At 43.4% G+C, this 22,728-nt stretch overlaps 1 protein-coding gene across 3 annotated transcripts in view; it reads right to left on the bottom strand.

Moving 5' to 3' along the window:
- Positions 1–4,333: 4,333 nt before the first annotated feature.
- The window catches only part of Teh1 (tipE homolog 1 phospholipid transfer protein), a 40,406-nt gene continuing 22,011 nt past the window's right edge, over positions 4,334–22,728 (bottom strand). Inside the window, exons 3-4 of one of the 3 annotated variants that reach the window (XM_076895084.1) lie at positions 17,866–17,953; positions 4,665–4,721 (exon numbers count right to left, since the gene is read on the bottom strand). In XM_076895084.1, coding sequence (XP_076751199.1) covers positions 17,911–17,953 — 43 coding nt within the window. In that variant the 3' untranslated portion in view covers positions 4,665–4,721; positions 17,866–17,910. Of the gene's footprint in view, positions 4,722–15,553; positions 15,674–17,865; positions 17,954–22,728 lie in introns of those variants that run through there. The other 2 variants (XM_076895083.1, XM_076895082.1) reach the window with 2 other exon arrangements.

Genomic DNA, 22,728 nt, shown 5'->3' on the forward strand with positions numbered 1-22,728 from the left:
CCCTCGATTCTCTTCTTTTCCGCTCATTGTTCCGCTCCGATACTCAAAGATATCGAGGACGACGCCTCCTTACCGTTCGTTTCGCGACTTACTCGTCACGGCGCGCCTCCGTTTTCTCATTTTTGCATTTCCCCGGAATAACGACCTCCCAGTGGCAGGAAAATAAATTGGCTATCGGGAGGCCTACGCTCGGGACGATCGATTAACTTTTGTCCCATTTCTCTCGCTCTGCCCTTCAGGAGGTATCCACCGTCTTAACCCCGCGATCGACGTACACTTTTCGAGGTGAAACGAGTTCACGGCGCCACTCACCCTCCTCCGTTCTGTCGGCTATTTCTCGCGGCTGTTCATTTCGTTCGTTTCTTCAATGGAATCAGAATTGTGCGTAGCGAGTAACATTCTAAAAAATGAAAATTACAATTTCGATCGACCTCTTCACACATCAAGTTCATAACGATACAGAAATTGTTAGACGACTTTACGCGAGTCGTTCACTCTAATCGTTTAACCCGAAAAACAGTTTACCAAACGCTTCTTGTCCCACGCTCTACATCGTTAGGAAGTTCGATGAATCGCTAGTTATCTTTATCTTCGTGCACAGTGTCGGATTAGCGAAGTTGAGACCTCTCGAAACCGAAGCACCCTCGCAAGCAACAGCCAAGTTTCCCTCGGCCCGCTTCAGCTGGAAACTTCACGGAAGACAGGGCACGTCTGGCCTCGCGCGATACGCTTCTGTTGAAATTTCAGCTTCGCGTCGACTCTCGCCGTGCTGCCAGCTCGAAATGACCGTAGCCTGATCGCGAATGCCTGGACACTTCGCGTCCCCGCGTTAATCCGCGCTCTCCACGAATTTCTGCACGAAAAGCACGGCTTATTTACGTATTCCTGGACACGCGGAGGGAACGGACGAGCGGCATTCGTGGAAAATCCTCTGCCCCGGAAACGACAACCCTTGCGCATGGAATATTCAAATGTTTTCAAGCCGGGGGAATTTCAATTATTAAAACTTATGTCTCACTGTTTGGATTGGCATGCTACTACCGCGCGTCTATTATTTAAAAAATCATTTTTCATTTACCAGGAATTCGTAACTAAAATATGCTATTGTAAAATGAATGAAGATAACAAAATCAACTTTGCGCTAGTTTTAAGATATGAATAAATCTTCACACTTATTTCATTATAAAAAAGATCTAACCCAAACAAGCTGGCTACAAATATTTTATCAATTGTTCAACGCTGTAACTGCATCGCGATAAAACATTCTTACACTGTTGAAGTAGTTTCGCCTGACCATCGCCAATACAGCCACTACGAATCGTTCTTTTTTACCTCGTCATCGAGATTTGCGGTATCAACAATCTCGAACAGAACCGCGAGTTTCCCAGATTCCCCTCACTGTTGGCAAGCGTCCACACGCACACAGCCGTGAACCACCTGGTAATATGCAAATGATCCCTAAAAGGTTGGAACGGAAGGGATGGAACTTTTTTTTCCACGACCAGCACTCGTGCACCCTCGTCGTCTCGATAACTGCGAGTGCTAGACAGCGTTCTTAACCTGGCTGTGGTCAGCAGTGAATATTTCAGGAATTGAAATTTCGCGAACTAAATAACAAACATAATTTCGTTTTATTAGATCTATAAAAAGTTGCCAAGTTCTTTGCCGTATCGCTGCTTTCAATTTCGTAGGCACAATTCTGATTTCCATGTATATGAAATTTTGTGAACAGCTTTCGATATTTCGTTGAAATTCGTGGTGAGTATAAAAAAGTTTCCACGAGGGATGAAAGTTCGCCGGGAAAAATGGTACTTCAAGTTAGATCGTCCACGATTCTCTAACAGCCTCTTACAACCTAATAAAAAATAAATCTTACGATTATATTCAATCGACTCCTCGATCGTTCATCTTTCGTCCGACTACCCGGGCAGTTATGCATTTTAACTATCGCCATTTTACGTTATCTGACCTAACGTCTAACTTAATAGTTTCAGGACAATTTTCTCCTGTCAATTTTATTTTACTTGTATTCCTTACAAGGAAACGATCCGTCGATTGTTCTGATACGCATTTTTCCATGGCCCACATCTGTTACGAAAAATTACGAGTTTTCTCTCGAAACGATCATCGTTACCGTCGACAACGGGAAATTAAATTAAAGTCATTGTCGTCGCGTTCATTCAATAAATAATCCAATAATCGTACATCATATGTGCCGTCAGATTTCATCTGGTGATTAACGAAGCATTTCATTTCGTACCATTTAGCCTATGAAATAATCACGACCTGATTATTGCTTAACGATCAGTAAACTAATAACAAATTAACACGATTAACAATAATCACGTTATTCTTTTTAACGCGAGCAAATATTTACAAAAATTTAATGATATTAGATTCTAGTATTCAGCAAAGAAATTAACTCTCATTTTCTTCTTTAAAAGAAAAGAAAAGGACCAAGGTACGTCTATTAATAAAAAAAAATTGACTATAGGAAACCAGATCGAACTTGGTCTTAACTTTCGAAGAAGATGCGTTTCGCCAACCGATACAATTCGTCGTGAATAAAAAAAAAAAAAAAACAGCTACTCAAATCGAGCTACGGAACGACGTACCTCGACGAAGTTCAGCCGTTACCATTGTCGTTTACATTTTCCTCGCGAAATACCCTGGCCTCGTAATGTCGCGAAAGAACGGCACTCAATTACCGCGGGACATCCGCGGTCCATTTTGAGACATCAAACGTAATTGCTGCCTGGATCGTTTCGTCCCAGCATTGATCCGTGCAGCAACAACGCGTCCACGGCGTCTCCGCGACAAAGGCCACGCATCGGGGCGGTTGTAAAATGCCACTCGAGACTACTCGTCCGTGAGAAACTTCCGATATTTATGGAAAATTTGCTCCCGTTCCGGGCAACGATATATTTTGAAACTTTTCCATAAGAGGTGGTGGTCAGCGGGTGGGTACAGTGACGTGCAGAAATTTCTGTGCGTTTCTTTATTGTCTTTTTAGCTCTACTTTCAAAGAGGAAGGACGAGGGAAACGCTCGGATATTTGAGGTATCGGAAAGTTTCGGAACGACAGTAGTACAACTGCGGATAAACACTTTCAGAGAGAAACTTTCTCAAAAATTCTTTCAACAGTTACACTTGTAATCGAATAATGAAACATTACGTTGGAAATGAGGCAATCGTTAGGATATATTCGGTCACAGGGATTATCGTGATTGCGTCGTTGCGAGTGTTATGCACCTGTATCACTGTCCATTCGAGGCAGCGAGAGAAAATTATGTAAAAAGGGGGAAACAGCGTGGGATTTATAGGATGAAGGGATTATGCTCGAACCATGGAATTTCCAATTGAATTGAATTTAAATCTACCTGAATTTTACAACACGTGACATAATCCTTCCATCCACTCCGCATTTGTTCATTAAATGGTACTTTATGAAAGGACATCTCATACCAACTTCGTTAATTATAACAATTTTATCGAAGAGAAGTATACTGATTAAATACTTTTGTCACTTGATGAAAGTCGATATGGATTTTTGATGTTTCGTCTGTAAAGTAGAGCTGAGATAGTGAAACGAAAAACTTCTGCAGATCGGTTTACGAAAATATTACGAGGTATAATTCTAATCGTCCTCTCGCTCAAACTCAAATTGCAAAGTACTTCCATCATCGCCTTAATCGTAGGATAATCTAGAGGATTAGAAATGTGTAGTAAAAATATGAGTTGGAGTGGAGTAATCTGTACAAACTCGAATGGGAAGCTGTACAACTATTAAATTAATTTCAGTGGTATCGAAAAATTCAGATCTATATAATCCTCTTTCGCTCTGCTTGAACTTTCCATGATCCCCCCCCCCCCCCCCCATGAGTTCAAATCTAAAGGAAAGGAGGAACACTCCCCGACGGTAAAAGTTACGTAAGACACTTTAGGGCTAGTTTAGAGTTACCTGTTTATTGTTCCTGAGATGCAACCGATGAACTCTATCCTGCCACTCTATCTTAACCACCCCTCAACAAAATTGCTCTTATTCGCGCTATGAATTTTCTATTAATCTACATCTTAAAACCTCCCCTCGAAACTACGAGTAAAATCCTCTCATTACTCACAAAAGTATACCAACAAAGAGTGTCGTGCGACAATACGAACGAAAAAAACAATTCCGTTTTTAATCGAGGGCACGTTTTTGTCAGCGCGTCTTCCCTAAACCTAGCTCGTATCCAATTTCCGCGAGAGCCACGCGGTTGACAGTGTCTTTCGTTCGACAGGGAAACGGTACGGGGGTGAGATCGTAAAAGAAATGCTTTCGTCGCTCGAAGGATCGTTTCCTTTCTCTATACCTGTCGAGTTCCTCCGCTCCTTGCACGGTGCTGCACGTGTCGGTTTGTACATGTGCGTTATTACGTGTGTAGGTGGTGTGTGCACGTGAGCCAGTTTAGTGCCAGGCGGAAGAGAACGGTCTGGTGTGCGAACGTACAAGGTGCGATGAGTTGGATGGATGAGAAGAGGAGTTTGGTAGGGGTTGGTTAAAACGGCCGAGGACGGGGCGCGTAGGGGTGAGTGGACGCTAGGCCTAAAAGTCGGACTGCGACGTGGCCAGGGCACTCTCGGCCGTTTCCTCGCGTCGTCATAAGGGCCTGGTCACTTCGCCGCACTCGCAGTGCGTCGGGTGACCTCGTCGATCCACGCGATTGCTTATCGAGTGATCACTGAAACAGAGAAAAAGTGCCTTGGATTAATTCTGACGATCCGGTGAAGGCAAATTGAGAAATTGTGTAACATATCGATCATTCTCTAGTGGATCCGCGTATCGCTCGAAATTCCCTACGGCGGAAATTTTACAAATTCCCGATGCGATACCGCGTACTCGACCCCCTCCACGCGAAACTTTATTAATTTATAAAGTTATTTTCGGCTGGTAACTAGGTTATTCTGTTGGTAACGGAATGCTGATAATTTGAAGCAACGCGTAATGGACGATGCGGGAAATTAATATTGTTCGCATCGCGACTCTGGTAGAGACTGCAGTGAGCTAAGATTTTTTCTTATCGACGAGGAGAAATATTTTAAAGTAAAAGTGCAGGCTGCGTCCAAGGAACAGACACGACTTTCCGACATCCACGTTCCGATTTGGAGAACGTTAATATCCCAGAACAATGCTCGTACGAAACGCGAACAATCCTCGACACCGCGGACAGACGTGTCTCATAAAAGACCCGGACGAACAATACGTTAGACTCTCGGCACATACTTCAAAGGGATCAATCCCTGCGAACAATGGGTCCACGGGACGCGAATAATTTTCTGCGCCCCGATCTCGCCGATGATCCAACCGACTTACAATGCCAACGAAGACGAGGCTCGTGGACGGAATTAACTCCCGTCTATTTCCTCAAGTCGCCAGCCCATTCAGCGGCATCGTCGATTCTCAATTCGTGAGCTGAAAAATCCGCCAGCCCGAATTTTGCGGGTCGGTTCAGCCGCTTCCGCGCCGAGCGAAAAATAGGGTTGAGTAGGCTGTTGCGACGAGGACCCCTTCGAATCGATGTTCTAGGATATAGTCGTGTGCCGCATAACGACGTTTCGAACGACTTTTAGTTGGCTATGGAATATAGCGAGACATTTTCAAATCGATCGAGTATCGACCAAAGAATCGTTGGATCAAAGTTTTTCATTTCGCCAGATCTTCATTCCAAAGGGTTTACTGTAATACACGAACAGTAATATGGATGCAAGTACGTGTCAATTAAAAAATATTTAAAAAGAGAAAAGAATTGTTTGAAAACCAAGAAGAGACCAAGAGAAAGATGATGAGACTGAGACAAAAGAATGTGACGGAGATCAGAAACCAGTGAAATACGGAATGACAAAAAGGGGTAGCGTAGGAAGCATTGAAACAGCCGAAGACACGATCCAAAGGTCAAAGTAGGAAGAGTAACAAACGGAGGAGAACAAAAGGTAAAAATAGAGAGTGCGGGAGCAAAGAAAAATAAATGTAAAAGTGATACCGAGGAGTGAATGGAGTATAGCGTATAACAGAATGCCAAGAAATGGAAATATGATATACAGGATAAAGGAAAACGACGAAAATGTGAAATAAAAGAGAAATAAGAATAGAGATAGAGATGAAGAGGAAATTTCGAATACAGGAACGTGCCAGGGAAGAGGATATGGTATAAAAGAATCAGAATGAATGTAGAAAGGACAGAGGAACGTAATAGGAGGGCTGGAAAAAACTAAGGAGTAAAAGATGAAGAAATAGAATGTTTCGAGAGGCAGAAAGGGTGTGCGCGGGAAGGAAAGCTGCGATAAGACTGGAAGCCTGGTAGCAATTCACTGATGGCGCTGTAAAAAAAATCCTGAATATGATGTTACCATGACCTACATCGATGCGGCTGTGAAAAGAACAGCGAATGCAGGCCGGGCCATTGTCAACGGCAGCGGACCGATCGTATCAGACGAAGCAACGAAGCTCGCGCAGTAGTTACGGCCTGATAATGGTCAGACAACGCTGCGAGTTGCGTGCCAGTCCTCGTTGCAGTCTACGTAGGAATTTTTAAGTTATTTATTCGTCGCTGTTCCTACGGTTCAGAGTGCCTTCATTGAATTTGTCGATTTATCTAGCGACAACTGCTGTGTCAATTCAATTTAACGAGTACTTAGTAACTTTGGGACAATAAGAGATAGCGAATCATTGTAAATTATGAATTGCTACGAATATTGTGACTGGACGCTGCAATTAATTATTATTATATTGTACAAACGTTGGATCGTTTTAATCGTGAATTTTCTATTTTTTAAAAATGGGAACACCAAGCGTTGTCTACTGCTGTGTACTACTATGTACAAAGCTGCATGTTTAAATGCAGCTGGCGCAGCAATCGTGTAATCGAGATATAATGTACCAGCCATGCTGGTAACATTTATGTGGTCCGATAATTTAGAAGAAATCGCTTGAAACAAGTAGTATTAGGTCACTCGTGGATGACCAGTAGTCACGGCACTTTATGATCAGACTGTGCTTACAGCATTGAATCGATAAGCAGGACCATAATTTCGTCGATTCCCTCGACATTTTTTATTAAATCATGCAAATACTCGTTAGCAAGGACTTCCCTGCGATTTTCATAAATTTCAATGCTACAGAGGAACACGAATCCTTCCGATTTCAGTCAATGTTTCGCGATACGCGCGTAAATGGTTTTTCCAACCACCGTGCAATTAATTTGTCCGTGTTATTAAAATTATTAAGCGGGAAGGGTACAATGACGAGCGAAGACACAAGAAGATGAACATTCCGCTACTCGATTGCACCTCTGGTAATTCAGCACGACCTATTAATGGTTAATAATCGATCCGGTTGAGCAGAAATTCCATTAGCGACGGAGTGCGGAAGCAATTTCGGCGAGGCATTGAAACAGTCGTCCTGTTAATTTCAATTTTTTTCCGAAATATTAAATTAAATGAAACGTGTCGGAATCCAAATTATAATTTCAACGCGAGCCTCTGCTGTGGATTCTAAAAATCATAGTAACGCTCAACACTGAGTATTATATGTACCATAGAAATACAAAGTTCTCGAGAAATTTATGCTACTGATTATCAAGGTACTTAAAAGAATATAAATGAGTATATTAAGAATAATTTGTTCATACACTTCTGTATAGAATAAGATTGAACCAAAAATACCTTTTCCCTCAAGGTAAGGCCATTTCACCCCCAACCCCATAACAAGATCAGCTAAATACTCGCGGTTGGAATAACATACTCGAATTAACGATAACGTTGGGAACAATGTTATAGATATTAAACGCGATTAGATCGCGATTACGACTGATTCGCTTCAATTTGCAGCAGCGCCTATTAAATATCGATTTCTGCGCCGGCAGAGAATTTCCATTTGCCGCGGAATATGGAGACGGTCGGCGGTTGGTGCTTTATCGCGGCTACCAGCTATCGATTGCTTCTGCCACTTGCTACTTTTTTCCTTCCTCTCGCTATTCTTTTTTTTTCCTTCCTGCCTCCTCTCCCTTTTTTTTTCGACAATATCGTGCGATGAAAACGTTGCTGCGCATGCAACAAGACACCAGCGAGAGTAATTAAAGCGGCGGTTTCGATTTGCCCACCGCGGCCGGAACGAATCGTTCCCGTGGCCCGCAGTGATCGATCGCGAAAACGTTCCCGCGCGCTTCTGTTCACGTTCCGGTTATGTGTCAACATTATTCCATCGACAAGCCTGACGGTGGTGTCACCGCGATATTGATCCAAAGTAATGCACACTGACCGACTGCTTACGATAGTTCTCGAAAGGAACTCCATTCTAGAAACACTCCGCGCCGAGTAATGGCTAATGAGAGGGTGTTCCTCGATTCTGGGACGCCACGAACGTCGCTTCTCAATTATTGCGACAATTTCAAATTAGCCAGCCCCTGGTGTCTTACGTACAGAAGTGTACACGTTAGCTGATTGTTTCTACATTGATTTCTACGAAGACGAAATATTATCGTTCTTATCCAACGCGTTCGTCTAGTCGCGAGAAATATCCGAATCCTTGAATCTCGCCCTCGGCTCGTCCGCTGGAGGCCTTATTAAATGCGTGCTTCGTCGCAGATCCAATGTGTGCCACGAGAATCGACTTTAAAATTTATATCCTTTGGCAGCTAGGCGCTCGTAATCATAACTTCAATCCCATCGAGGATACAAGGCGCGACGCGAGGCGAAAGAGGATCGTGCATTTGTCCTCTCCGACTCATTCTCCCTCTGTTCCTCACCACGACCACCCTTCGTCCTGTTAACTGTCTAGAACCCTCGCCGCTATCCTGAAAAGGTCGCAGTAGCGTTTAACGGCCACGCCTGAACGCCAGGATTCATCCGCGAAATGAAACCCTCGTCGAGTCAACGAACTTCTGTTCGTCGAAGGATCGAACGCTTTCGTTTCGACAAATAGCCGTGATCGGTTAATTAGAAATCAAGATAAAATGAGATATTTTTGTACCACTTGTGAAAGCGGGATTACGTTGGAATTAGAAGCGAATTTAATTGAACGAATCGGTCACTCGATTGAAGTTAAGCTCGACAGTGATATCGAAGTGTGTTTAGATTCGATTTTACGCTCCAGTCGTTAGGGACGTGTAACGTGGGTCCTACAGGAGACGATTGAGACCGAGGATCACTAAAGATCATGGTCGAGAGGTTAACAGCCCTCGAGACATGAGGCTAGGGTATCTCGGGATTGCCACACCCGTACCGCGACCTTAAACAAGGTCGCAGCCCCTGAGAAAGATGCCCAGCCACCTTGAATGCTTAGTGAAAACCTATGAATTTTCAAGTGCAACGAATAACGATAATGCACGGGGATAGAGCTATAAATTCTCCGTTCAATTTCACACGAAAACCATGAAACAAGCGAGTGGCCTGGTACATTAGCCCCAGGCTCTCGCCTTCCATCTATCCGGCTTATCTTAATCTATTGGATTTTCAACGGAACTCCAAGAACTACGGTCGCTTAATTTAATAGAATCTCGTGAGAATACATACATGTGTATAGTATTCATAAAAGGACGCATGCATCAGAAACACTGGTATTATTGGAATTTTTTTGAAGAATGAAAGAATATCAATTAACTATGATAACACCTCCGCTTGTGCCAACAGATTTGTCAGAGCTGTTGATAAATAATTAACAGGATAATTAAACGATTATGAACATCACACGATATCGTGGTTTTCCCTTCATTAGCGCCCTCATAGTGCTTCTTGTATAGAAGCGATGTAACAACGCCCACCCTACGTTCGATACTGAACTGTGTTTGATAACAACATAGTTTCCTCCGCGTCCTACATTCTCTGTTGATGAACCCATGAAAACGCCTGTGAATTTAGAAAAAAAAAGCGAGCGACAGCAACCGACACGTATCATCCGAAACAGCGAACCGTACTAAAACCGAGTGGCCCTCGGTCGTAATCCCAAAAACCCTCTCCAGTACGATATCCAACCCCCCCAAAAAAAGGGAAACACAAAGCCTCCATCCCTACGGGCTCTCGCTAATAGGTTCCCAAACGGCATGGGGTTCAGCGGACACGTACTCAGAAACGACGGAAACTCGATCCAAGTGGCTGAAGGTGATTGTCCTTGCCCTTGGTCGTGCTCGCACGCACGGCCATCGAGGGCATGAAAGCTCGCGTGACGGGGGCGAATTTAAGAAAAGCTCGCCACGGTGTGCCCCTGCAACCCAGATCCACATCGCTGTGCGATTTCAGGCATTTCAGGCTATGCAGAAGAGAGGCGCTTGCGTTCACGCATTTATTCCTTACTATTTATAAACATCGTGGACGTGTTCTGCAAGTAAAACAACAGTAAAAAGTAAAGTTAAGCAACAGGAAGCTGCCCCGTGAAACTATTATCGGTACGATAACTGCTTGCTTAGAATTTGCTCGTACGTGCTTGTTAGCGTTGACGCTTTCGCTTGGTCGAGCAATGCCCACGGTTAACGTGATCGCAATAAATTTAGCCGACTAAAAGCTTCGCGTTGGACGCGCGACGCTTGGCCCAGGCGTTATTAATTTCGCCAGTGCTCCCCTCCACGCTTCTGGGATTTAATGCGATGCCGAATATTCGGCAAATTATCTACCCCGGGTGCTGTTAGCTCCCGTACGGATTATTATGCCCGCGTTTGCCCACCTTGGGAGCTGCGAACGAAAACGGGGGCGTCCTCCCCATTACCAGGACCATTTCCCGCGCCCGTTCGAAACGATACCAATGGCGGATTAAAGTTTCGAGAGCGGCCTGGGTATCGATTCGTGTTTCAACGGCGAGAAGTTTTACGCGGCGAGTATTGATCTCCGTTTCGGAATGGAAATGTTTAACTTGGAGGTTGCTCTAGAGCGAGCACGCAGAAGGGATTCTTGCATGCGGAGAGCGTTAATGGATATTTGGGGATCCTCGATTTCGAGTTGGTTTATGGGCAAACAAGATCGTTTACGTAGCGGATGGGGATGATCAAGATCTCGCAATACAGGATTTACATTTCATGAATAAAGTGTACCGTGTATAAAATATTTCGACCGACTCTTAATGGTTGTAACGCCAGGGGAATGGATAAAGCCTGATTTTTTTAATTAGCGTCAATTGTTCCCGGAACCGGTGTGTTAGCAGGATACAAGTTGATTTGCAATCCGACGTGGAGAGGTGCATTAAAGCAAATTGTACCCTAATTACTGTTAATTGTAATGACCACGCAGGCACCGCGAACGACGATACTCCCCGTCGAATTGAAACTTCCTTACCGCTACCTAAAACCCTGCTACCCTCGTTACGACAGAATCAATTAGCCGGGGCATTCGCTCCAATTCAATTTATCATATATATATATATATATGCGGGAACCTAATTAACCCGTTCTGTTCGTAACGCGTTAGAAAATGCATACGAACGACGACGGGCCATCGATTTCCATCGTAGCCGAATACACGAGCGAAATATATATCCGCGTGGCAATAGAAGCATCGTTCAATCCGCGAACGATCGTAATCGCTCGGCTAAAGGGATTAAAACGCGCGTAATATGCTCTCGCAGATCGATCGCGAGTGCCTCGGTATCTGCTTTAACAAAATCCAAACAGACGGATCTCGAGCGACGAATCTCTCTCTCTCTCTCTCTCTCTCTCTCTCTCTCTCTCTCTCTCTTCGAAACATCTCTCGCGAATAAGTAATTCAGTTCCTCGTTTTTCCTGCTCGCCCCGGATGATACTCCGCGAAGCAAAGACCCTTTCCGCCCTCTAACGCCATTTTCCGTTCCCACTCGAGCGACTTTCAATATTTAATCGCGTATCGGTGAAAGTGCGGATCGGCAATTTCGTCGAAAACGCCCGTGGCGTTCGCTAAAAATAAACTTAGCTGCGCGTCCCGTTTTAATTCCACGTTCCCGTATTCCGTGTCTCTCACTTCCGCTACCGGCGGGAATTACCGGGGCAGGTACCGACGCGTCGAGACTCGGATCGAGACGTTGCCGCCTGTTTTATTCAACCCGCGTACGAATCGCTTCCGAAAGGAATCGCGGGTCGTACTCAGAATAGAGAAAAACGTGGGTGGTGTGAAATATTGTTTTCCAGTCCCCGAAAGATATTAAGGATGGGACTCTGTGACCTTTTAATTTTGCGAAAAGCAAGCGGAGGAATCAACTCGTACAAGTTTGAACGACGCTCTTCGAGCGGAGTGTCAGTGGTCGAATCGAATTAGGACAACCACGACTTATCAGTTGTTGGAGGCGAAGCCAGGTGACACAGATGTGTCCCCGGGTGTTCTCGAAGGAAATTCAGAATATAGGATATAATAGAGGATATATGTATATGGAAATCACGGTGATACAGTTGGACGACTAGGAGATAAGATGTTCCGCTAGGATTGACTTGTTTCAAAGGGAAAACGGTTAAGCATAAAAGTTAAGAATTTTTGTAATAAAATAAAATAATGTAAAATACGCGTATCAAAAGAATACATATATAATTTGTAAGTCGAGGGATGTTAACGGAGGGATAAAAGGATAAGAGGGTGGTAAGAGAACATGGAAATTAGGGATAATAGAAGCTTCAGGGACCGTAATTTGTTTTTGATCATATTACATTGCCGTTGGGTAATCTTGGGAAAAATTGGATGGCTGTTGGAATCTGTTTCATAATTATTCTCACTCTCTATTATAGTGAGTGATATTGAAGTAACTTGGGCTGTCCTTTCGAAGCATCGAGCGTGATTGATGAGGACGATAGTCTGTGTGAAAGTTCGTATACTCTGTCCTGAGCTTATTGATGAATTGGATGACGTGTCAAAGGTGGCGCTATCTAGAAAGAAAAAAATTATCCGAGTAGCAGTGGCGATATAGAAATTTCTGAAAATTATATGCAGTAGTCCTTCATACGTAAGGTAATTATTTATTAGAAAAATTACTCTAAAAAATCCTTCATTTCCGTTCGAATTAATCCACAACCGAATACGCATACACATCTATGATTGTTACTACGACTTATACGTGGACGTGAGTGAGTGCATTTACTTTCAGGAAAACGACCTTTACTCCCAGCGACTTATTTTTCGTGCAATATCCCGTTGAATATGTTAAATCGGTTGAGCGCAATTATTATACGCGTAATGGGCTGGCAGGTATTAAATCGATATCGATAAGGGCGTAAATGGCCCCGCCTCTTCCCGTTTCCGGGAGACAATAAGGGGCAATTCGCGGGACAAAAGGTTCGCGAAATCTCGCGGACAAAAGACGGAACAATGGACGTCTCCCTTTTCTGTCATATCAGCTCGGGCAGAACGCGTACACACCCCTATCGGTGTGGAAACAGCCGATTTTTACTTCCAACTCGAAGAATCGACGGCAACGTCCGTCCTCGATCGATATACCCGGTGGACGCATTAGAAAATTACCACATCGAATATCTTCGCTACGATAAAAATGAAAAAGGAAAGTTCGTCGAATAAAAGTCGTTAGATTTTATTTAATAATTCATGCAACTTAGTAATAATAACACCATTGACTATTCTTTAGCATTTGCATGCTGATTAATCAAAATCGAATACTGTGGCTACAAATAATATTAGCACGTCGTTGTATTTGTTTCTGCGGAGACTAACGAAGCCCAAATATATTAAATTTGCTGTGATAAAAATGAAATATAATACCCAGACAGAAACGCCTCATTGGGAAATGTGGGCTACGTACGAATACCCTTTGTAGCCTCTGCACGTTGCAGTCGGATTCACGAATACTCTAGTTTTCAAAATAAAACACCAGAGAGAAGAGATAGAAAAGTTTCCTTGAAACTTTGAACGAGTGCAGTAGAAAGAGTAAACAGCTGTACAAAGTAGTGCAGTTATAGTAATATCCATAAGTGTCGTCGAGATTACAGCGAACTTGTTCAACTCCTGTAATCGTAAATAATACACACATACGTATGCAATAATTAAAAGTTTTACCTACCCTTACCTAACAGATACTTACTACACCTCTGGACGCCTATACAATCTCTGCCATTTAAAGTAACATTAAACGATTAACCCCCAATCAAAGAATACTTTGGCGAAATCACCCTTAAAAATAATTTACTCCTCGTAGCCAATGCGAAAGAATCAATTCGTCACCTTGCAACATTATTCGATACTAGACGCTGGACCACAGGAAAATAAATAAAATCGAGCCAACTACGTGGCAACAAAGTAAACAACAGATTGATCGGTACAAACTGACGGTCACACACGTGTGTCTCTGTACAATTCCTTTATTACATGCATTGATACATCAGAGTTACATACAGCCATTCGAGTATAATTCACGCCGCTCGTTGGTACGAGCCCGTTTCGGCGCAGCTCCGTACAATTCCTACCCCTCCGTGAAAAACGGCGTTCCGCTCCAGCGCGGGTACCAGGAATTTGCACGGCGAACATCCGCGAGAACTTTCAGCGGAGCTCGAACGTTCGCGTGACCGCGTGCACTCGAGCTGCAGCCGTGCATCGCGGCCGTGCCATCCGCGACACGCGTTCGCCAACGCGTTCACGTTCTACGTGGCGACGACCACCGCTGACGGAAGTCGCGATCGACGATCGTTCGTCCACGATCGCGGCGCAGGCGTCGTGTTCCTAGCGTCGATCGCCTCTCCTACCTCGACAGCGCGATCTGAGGAAAAATACGGAGATTGCAGACCTCTTGGCCGATCCTTCCGACCACCGACACGAAACTGGTATCATTTGGCTCAGCTGTTTTTGCGCGTGCAGCGATGCAAAGCACAGCAGCGATCACACAAGCACCGAAAATCGGAAGGTCGACGACGATCGGGATGAATTCTTATTGTACAACGATTAGAGGTGCGATTGGAATCGAGATCGATCTTTGAGTTCGTTCGTATCGGTTTAATTGAACGTTTGATTTATCGCTATTAATATATTTCTTTTTTTTTCGCTTTTTCTTTTGATACAAAAATGGAAATGGATGTGCCTTTTAATAGCTTCGATTGTTAAACGGTTACAATTATCGAAAAGCTTTTTGTATATATATATGTGTGTATATATATGCATATGTATGTATATATGTGTATACGCTGTAAATTGTCGAAAAATGAAAAGTAGCATCGAAATAGGTCGCGCTTAGAGAGTATGAGAGTTGTTAGCGTTAACGTCTACTTTTTGGCCCCGCGTTAATGAACGAACTCTACGTTTCCTGCGAAACTGTTGCGCGTGTATTGCGGACAATGCTTGAAACTTGTGTCGAGCTATTTTCTTTCCTTCGGGTGGTACGGTAAAAATTTCATTTTTTTTAAATCGTGACCTTTAATAAGAGTTTCGTCAGCAAATTTCTTATGTCTCAGCGAAGTGTACGATATCGAATTATTTTTTATCTTTTACACATTAAAAAAAATTTCGAGCTTGATGCTTCGTCCTCGTATGCTCGCGTGCGATACTTAGAGGCGAGAAATTTACAAAAAAACGCTCGAAAGTCTAATAAACGCATTGTAATTGGAAAAAAAAAGGAAAGTTTCAGCGCGTACACGCGTTTCAACGACTCCACTCGAACGAAACAAGCAACGTGGAACTGAAACACTCGATTGCTTACCGACAACACGTGGTCGCAAGCGGAGCGATTTTTTGGCAATGTCGATGGAAGTAGCTGAAAAAGAAATCGCATCAGTAACTCGAAAAGCTCTTGGCACGTTACACGCATACTTAAAACAAACGGCTTGTCCATTCGCTTGGTGCTTTAAAACGGAAAACGTACAGACGAGCTTTGCACGAGTTTCGGATCGAATCGATCGTAGTTTAGCCTGTTAAGCTCTCGTCTTCCTCGATCGATTTAAATGGACGATACCTTCGATGTGCATAATACAACGTACTCTGTTATCATACGTGTACTTTTAGATTCAAGTTCTCTTACAAAGACGCACACACGTGAGAAACATTCTTGCGAGTTGAGTGACAGTAATGAGCAATGAACACATAGATTAGAAGCAGTAGATATCAGATCGTTAAAGAAAAGGTGCTAAAGAAATTTGTGAGCTCTAAATGTTCGCCAAATTTGAGAGAAAAATTCATTATCCATAATAATTCGAACAATAGTTTGTTCCTGAGTAATCGATAAATAGTCGATTAAATAAAAATGTTTAAAGTCGCGTAAAAGCTGGTGGTTGTTTTCGAAAACGGTCTACGAGCGGTAGAAACAAATCGATTTCACTTACGATTAGCTCACTGAACGCTCGAAGCTTGCAAATTTCTGAATCACCCCTTTTTTCAGCGGCCCGCAGAATATCCCGGACGTGGAAATTTGTCGAGTGCCCAGCGAACGTTTCGCGCGTCCTCGCCGCTGGAAACGTTCCATCGACGATATTTAAAGTCTTTCCGGGGGCATTAATATCCGCATGAATAAAACGGCGGGACTCTGTGGACGAGAACGGTGTATTTTCGCGTTACGTCGACGTGCATTTCCGTAGCCGATATCTCGACAATCAGCGGCACAGCGCACAAGCACCCGTAAACGATAAGCAACAATTTCTGTGAAGCGTTTCCGCGGGAATCCCGTGTGCATGTTCCGCGATTGATTCGGATGAAAATGTTTCCAGATGGAACGTAACGATAGACGGAAGAGCTTGTTGACAGAATAAGCGAGAGACGACGACGAGGAAATAGAAAAGCGAGACGTTTTACGTATCTTATCGTTACTCTCCCGACTAAGTTATTTTTGGTGACAGTGCACAGGGAATTCGGATGTATCAAAAAAGGTATTCTCTGTTAAATTATATTATAATACTGGTTATTCAAAAAATTCTTTCGTGCCACGATAAGGATAACTTAACGTTAAACAATACGTGTGTAATGTACATAAGCTCTTACGTAGTTCCTTTCAAACGTGTATAGATAGATATAAAATAGGCACTTTCTTTGTAGATATCGATATTAGTTTGTAAAGCTGTACAAAAGCAGATTCGAGAAGGAGGTAATCAGAGGATAGCACCTAGTGTTGTTGAATACTTCAGTTCGATACTCTCGGATAGTACGATAAAATCTATTTACAATACTCAATTTCTGTCCTTAACACGTTCAGCCTCGGTTCTACTTTGCAACGTGTGTGATGCGATTCAACTTTTACGATTCAAGAACGCAAACGGTTAATAACAAACCGAGAACGATGTGAAACACTAAACGTGTTAAGAACACGTACAGAATGTCTTTAGGATAATCGATCGAGTTCGGAAAACGCATTCTACTTGTTTCGAGAATGAAACGCGTTCTACTTCGTTTCTGCACGAGAAATGGCCAATGGGAACCACCGCTACCGCGTTAAGATCCAAGACAGCATTACTTCCGCGCACGTGACTGTAAAAAGTGGTCACTGTAGAAATGAAATGAGAAACTTGATCAAAGACCGTTTTATCGGAGAGATGCTCGCGTGTCGGTACACTTTTCTGCAGCCCTTGTGTGCCATCGAACGTAATCTAAAGGCCCTTTCCATTGATTCCCGCGGACTGAGAGAAGGAAAGGAAAAGAAAGTTCCAACCCCGGATCGATTCGCTCTCGCAACGAGTAGAATGCAACCGAGATAACGAACGACAGTGTTGAGAAGCACCCTGTTGAAGCCTCGGAAGATCGTCAGCTTGAACATCGATCGTGAAAAGCGTTCTCGAAGCGCAAGAACTTGTCATACGCACGTGGTCGTCGTTACATACATACGCACGTATTCACTTGTGTGTGCGAGACAAGAAGAAGAAGAAGAAGAGAAAGAGAGAGAGAGAGAGAGAGAGAGAGAGAAAGAGAGAGAAAGAGAAAAAGAAACAAAATAAAATGAAATCACAAAACGGTGATACTCACACCAAGCTGGTGTATACTCACACCGAGTATATTAACAGTGACGTTTTAACGGCCGATATGTATGTTGCAGAATTTACATAACTCGATTCTGAAAAGAAACATTAGCAACATGTAATTGTGGTTCCGACACATGTATACATTTTGCCGCGAGAGGCGAGATTTATAGAAGAGGCGAAGAATTGTGACAGAGACATAGAGAGATACGGACGAGAAACGTGACACAGATAGAGAGAAGACAGTGGTGTTAAGAGTGATACTGGCGGACAGATACAAAGGGCAAGTGAGAGAGTGGAGGATAAAAAAGGGCGAGAAAGGGGGTTGGAATAGTTCTTGGGAAAAGGGTGGAGGACGGCTCGAGACGCAACCCCCGTGGAATGGAATTTCGTGAATTTATTTACATAATTTCGTACGGCTCTGTGAATTTATGCCGGGACGTAACCGAATCGGGGTGTCGCGTTATGCAAATCAATTCACGTGCCCGGTAACGATTTTTAATCGCGTGTTAAACCGACGACAGGGAAGACCATCCATCGATGCATGCGCCAGGCCGGATCTAATCGATCGGAAAGCCGGCCAAATAATGGGCGACGCTTTTTTTTCGGCAGACTGCTCGCGAGTTCGCTTCCGATTCAACGATGAATGAAAGAGAGTATTATTGGAATGCGATATAGGGGGATGATTCTATTCTATTTCGACTTCTTGCGTTTTAATAATGAACGGTAGGTGAAAACGGTATTGGTGCACGACTGTACTTCATTTGATGTTCGTACATTATTATATATTTAATTAGAGTCGCGTGTATTAAAGTTTATATTATCTAGCACTGGATATACCATTCTGTATATTATATGATACTATGCTTCTCAGTTAGATTGATATTTATTTAACCGTGTCGTACTTTTGATATCTCTACAAAATGTAGCATTATTCCATTGAAGCACAGAGCCCGATGAAAAAGCGCCTCCTCAGAAAATGTAGGCGTACGTCGATACTTTTCGTTGCCATTGATGTTAACACAATTACTCTTTCGTTTGTTGATTTAATGAATAAAGAGTAAGCGAATCGAGATGGAATACCTTGTGCGAGAGTCATGCGAGAATAAAGTAATACTGTGAAACTGCATGGAAATCGTGAGAGAAGTTCAATGGAAAATACGTAGCATAAATCAGAGACAGAGAAATGGTTCAGTGGCGATTTCGAAATTTTATTTAGAGTAATATAATTATCGACTAAAGTTTTCTTAATACTAATCGATACGCGATGATTACGTTACGCGATCTATACGATCGCAGTGACAGATACGCAGGCAACAATAATATGAGAACGCATATGGTTTCCTCGTGCATGGTTTCTCACGTTTTAGTGAAATCGTAAATGTCGCCTGCCAACCGTACAACTTACAAGCTGTAACTTAGTGCCGCTGGTTTCTTATTATCCCAGACGTGTTTCAGTAATAAACACGATGGAATTCACGGAATGAACCCCTCGAATTGCGGAGCACGCGACGATTACGCTGAATTCTTTCACGCAGAAACGATGCTGTGTGTCTTGAGAAACGCGAAGGCCGGCGTTATGTAAATTAATTCACTTATCGATAAATATAACCTTCGCCATTCTTCGACGATAGAAATAGAAGGACCGTTGAATCGATACGCGAGAGGGGCGAGAACGGTGGCGAACGCTTTCCGCGTATCAAAAAATGCAAGGACACGGGAAACTTCCGATTCAGTCAAGAGAGAAGGATTCAAATTTAATCAGGCTTCTCCGCGCTATTTTTCACACGCCAATTTATTTTTACTTCACTGTTTCACTTTAATCTGCCATCTTAGATTTAACACGTGGCTTGCGCCAGTATAATGATATACTAATAAAGTAAAAAACTAAGATACGATAGCGTATAATAAAGATAGAGTCAAAGGTGCAACAAGAAAGTACAATAAAATACAACAATGTTTCAAGGGTATAGATATGTATGCGGATAAGTGACTTCCGAGTCACATAGTATCAAAGAAGGGATAAATATTCTCGAAACGAAGTGCCTCTAAAATTGAATTGTAAATATATAACTATTACTGGTACTGCACAAACGATGGAATATTTGAGAGAATATACGATCACCATTGTTCATTAAAACAATTTTAAAATAACAGCCATGTTCATTGAAGTGATTGTAAAATAACAATCGAATAACCTACCAAAAATGAGGCTGTCAGAAACAAAAGAAAACACGGAATTGAAAATTCTATAAAACCGAAAACGTGTAGTGGCGGTGGATAAAAGATTCCCCGGTTAGTACTTCATCGTCCTGTGTCTTACTTTCTACTACACTCGTCACATCCTAAAACAGTTCAATCCGTCTTCTGGTTCGAATGCGACGCGAAACTTCGCGACTCATAATCCGTCCCGTTTCAAAGAGTGGATTCGCGACTCAGCCGGGAAATAAGCTGCTCGTTTATAGCAGGATTTCCATGGTCGACAAAAGACCAGCGACTTGGTAGAAATTTAGGTTAACTTCCGATATAGAACAACCATCTCGAAACCTTCGCATGGAGGATCCGGACGAATCCCTGACCCATATCCCTTAAAACATCATATCGCCATTAGGTGGGCCTCGCGCGCGGAAAAGTGCACGTGTGAACGTGTACACGGGCCGTTTCATAAAATTTCAACGCTAAACAATGCGTCAGATGACGCTTCTTTGCAAGTTATTGTCGTTTCTTTAACTTTTCCCAGCTGTCGACATTATCGTTCGCGATTCATAGCCGATTCTTGAATAAATCGATCGATCATAGAGCTGTCAGTCGACTAACAACCTCGAACAGTCAACAGATCCTCGCATCAGCTATGAAATTTTACCGCAAACAAATTATTTCAAAGTTTCAACTACTGTAAGTGTTAACTAACACTTTGTACACGTCTACGGACACGCGTATACGATTTCTCCGGCGATAAGATCGTCGAAATCGTGGCGCATACCGCGCCCCGTAAAGAAGTCTCGTTTCCTTTGCGGATAAGGGAACTTCCGCCACGGAAGACCGGCCATGGCACCCGGTGAAATTCGATAAAAGTCCAGCTGGAAAATTTCGTGGCTGGCATGCGACAAAAGCGTGGGATGAGTCCACTTTGATCTAGCGGTCTCCGGGAAATCCGATTTCCAGTTTCGAAGACATTTTTTGCCCACCCCTTTGACGCGACGTCCGCCATCCGCTAACGAGTTTAAGTATTGAAAGAGATTCTTTCGATCGGTCGTTTCTGCCCTTTGAACCGGCTCCTCCAAAATCATTACGGACAGCGAATATATCATTCGCCTGTTTGGTCGTTCTCAGAACCTCGAACGTGCGATTGGACCTTGCTCGACGTTTCAAAAGAACTTTGCAGGGAACTTTGAAACTTTTTAATGGTAAAATGGAGAATGATAAGTTGAAAGTTACACGGCGTTACAGAGAAGTAAGTGGTAACATTATGCCCCGCTTCGAAAATGTATTCAGCCCCAACTTTGACTTAAATCAAAAGCGCTCCGAACGATCCACAGCTGTGCAAATGTTAACACTCCTCCCTCGCATTCCGACGTTCCTTATCTCTTTCGCTGGCGCCGTAAAACGTAAAGCTGAGAGTGGATCCCAGCTAGATTCGCGTTCACACGGGAACACCCTCGTCCGCGGTCCGATGAGAGGAATCAGAATCATCCAGGGGGAGACGTATCGTACGTACGTGCTCCTTTCTCTTTCCTCGCTGTTGCCGGTCACGAACAGTTCGTTGAACGCCGCTCTTAAGGAGCTCCAGTTTAAGTCGCGTTCCACTCGCGGAACCTTAATCCTCGCTTAACAACGGCAATTTGCCGCACTTATGATCGTTCCCGATGCTCCCACGACGATGCTAACTGGAGAGTTCACGTTTAATTTCACCCTCGCGTTACTATGCTACACGGAACGCGATAAATGGGATCCCTTTGGCTCCTCCTGAGCATTCGCGAACATTTCGTCGATCCGACCCAATTCGAAGATTCCATTCAACGAAAAAATTCGCTGAGTGTGTTTTCATTTCTATTGTATAATATAAATTGTTTTTATTTAAAATCCTCGTCTTACTCCTAAAATTTGACTATGAACTCCTGCATAAACCTACAGCAAACAAATCAGCAACTGTACTAGAACTAGAGAGTAAGGAAAAGAGGATACTAAGAACGGACTAAAGGATAAGATGAAAATATGAAAACACGAGATAACGCGAACGCGGAAGACATTTTTCAAGGTAATGAGCCGGCTCTTCCTGTCCTCTCGCGAGAGGGCAGGGTAAAAGGTATCCCGGTAAATATATCGGTCTTGTTAAATTCTTCCACGCAATATCACTCCGTCGACAATTCCGGTTCCCTCGGATTTTCCGTAATAATGCGATGCACGTAGAGGCCGGCGTGTTGAATGGAAGAGGAGAGGAGAGGGGTGGTCGGCTCGGAGGGAAGTTGAGATAATTACGTGTTGAGAAGTGGCTCGCGTCCCGATGGCGGGCCGCGAATGAAACAAGAAGTCGGGGCCAGCAAACGAAGCTGATCCCGAGTTGGAAGTTGTCCAGGAACGTTCGGCTAATAACAACTACCGGCGAGACGTTTGCTCGCCCGTCGCAGCTTATCCCATCGGTGAAAGTAATTTTCTTTTGGCGGCAGTTTAAGATCGACTCAATTTTTCCCTTCTTTTTTTTTTTTGTCCTCCAGCTCGTTCATCGAGATCGTTAATGGAATTTCATTTGCAGAGATTGCTTCGAATGATTGCAGGGGTCAAGGAAGTGTCCCGTTTTCCAGAGAGTAAAAGAAAATCCAGCTGCTCGCGTGTAGATGTTTCGTTGCCTCGCGATTGATAATACCAAGCA

Source organism: Xylocopa sonorina, chromosome 5, assembly GCF_050948175.1.
Source record: "Xylocopa sonorina isolate GNS202 chromosome 5, iyXylSono1_principal, whole genome shotgun sequence".
NCBI classification, from domain to species: Eukaryota; Metazoa; Arthropoda; class Insecta; order Hymenoptera; family Apidae; genus Xylocopa; species Xylocopa sonorina.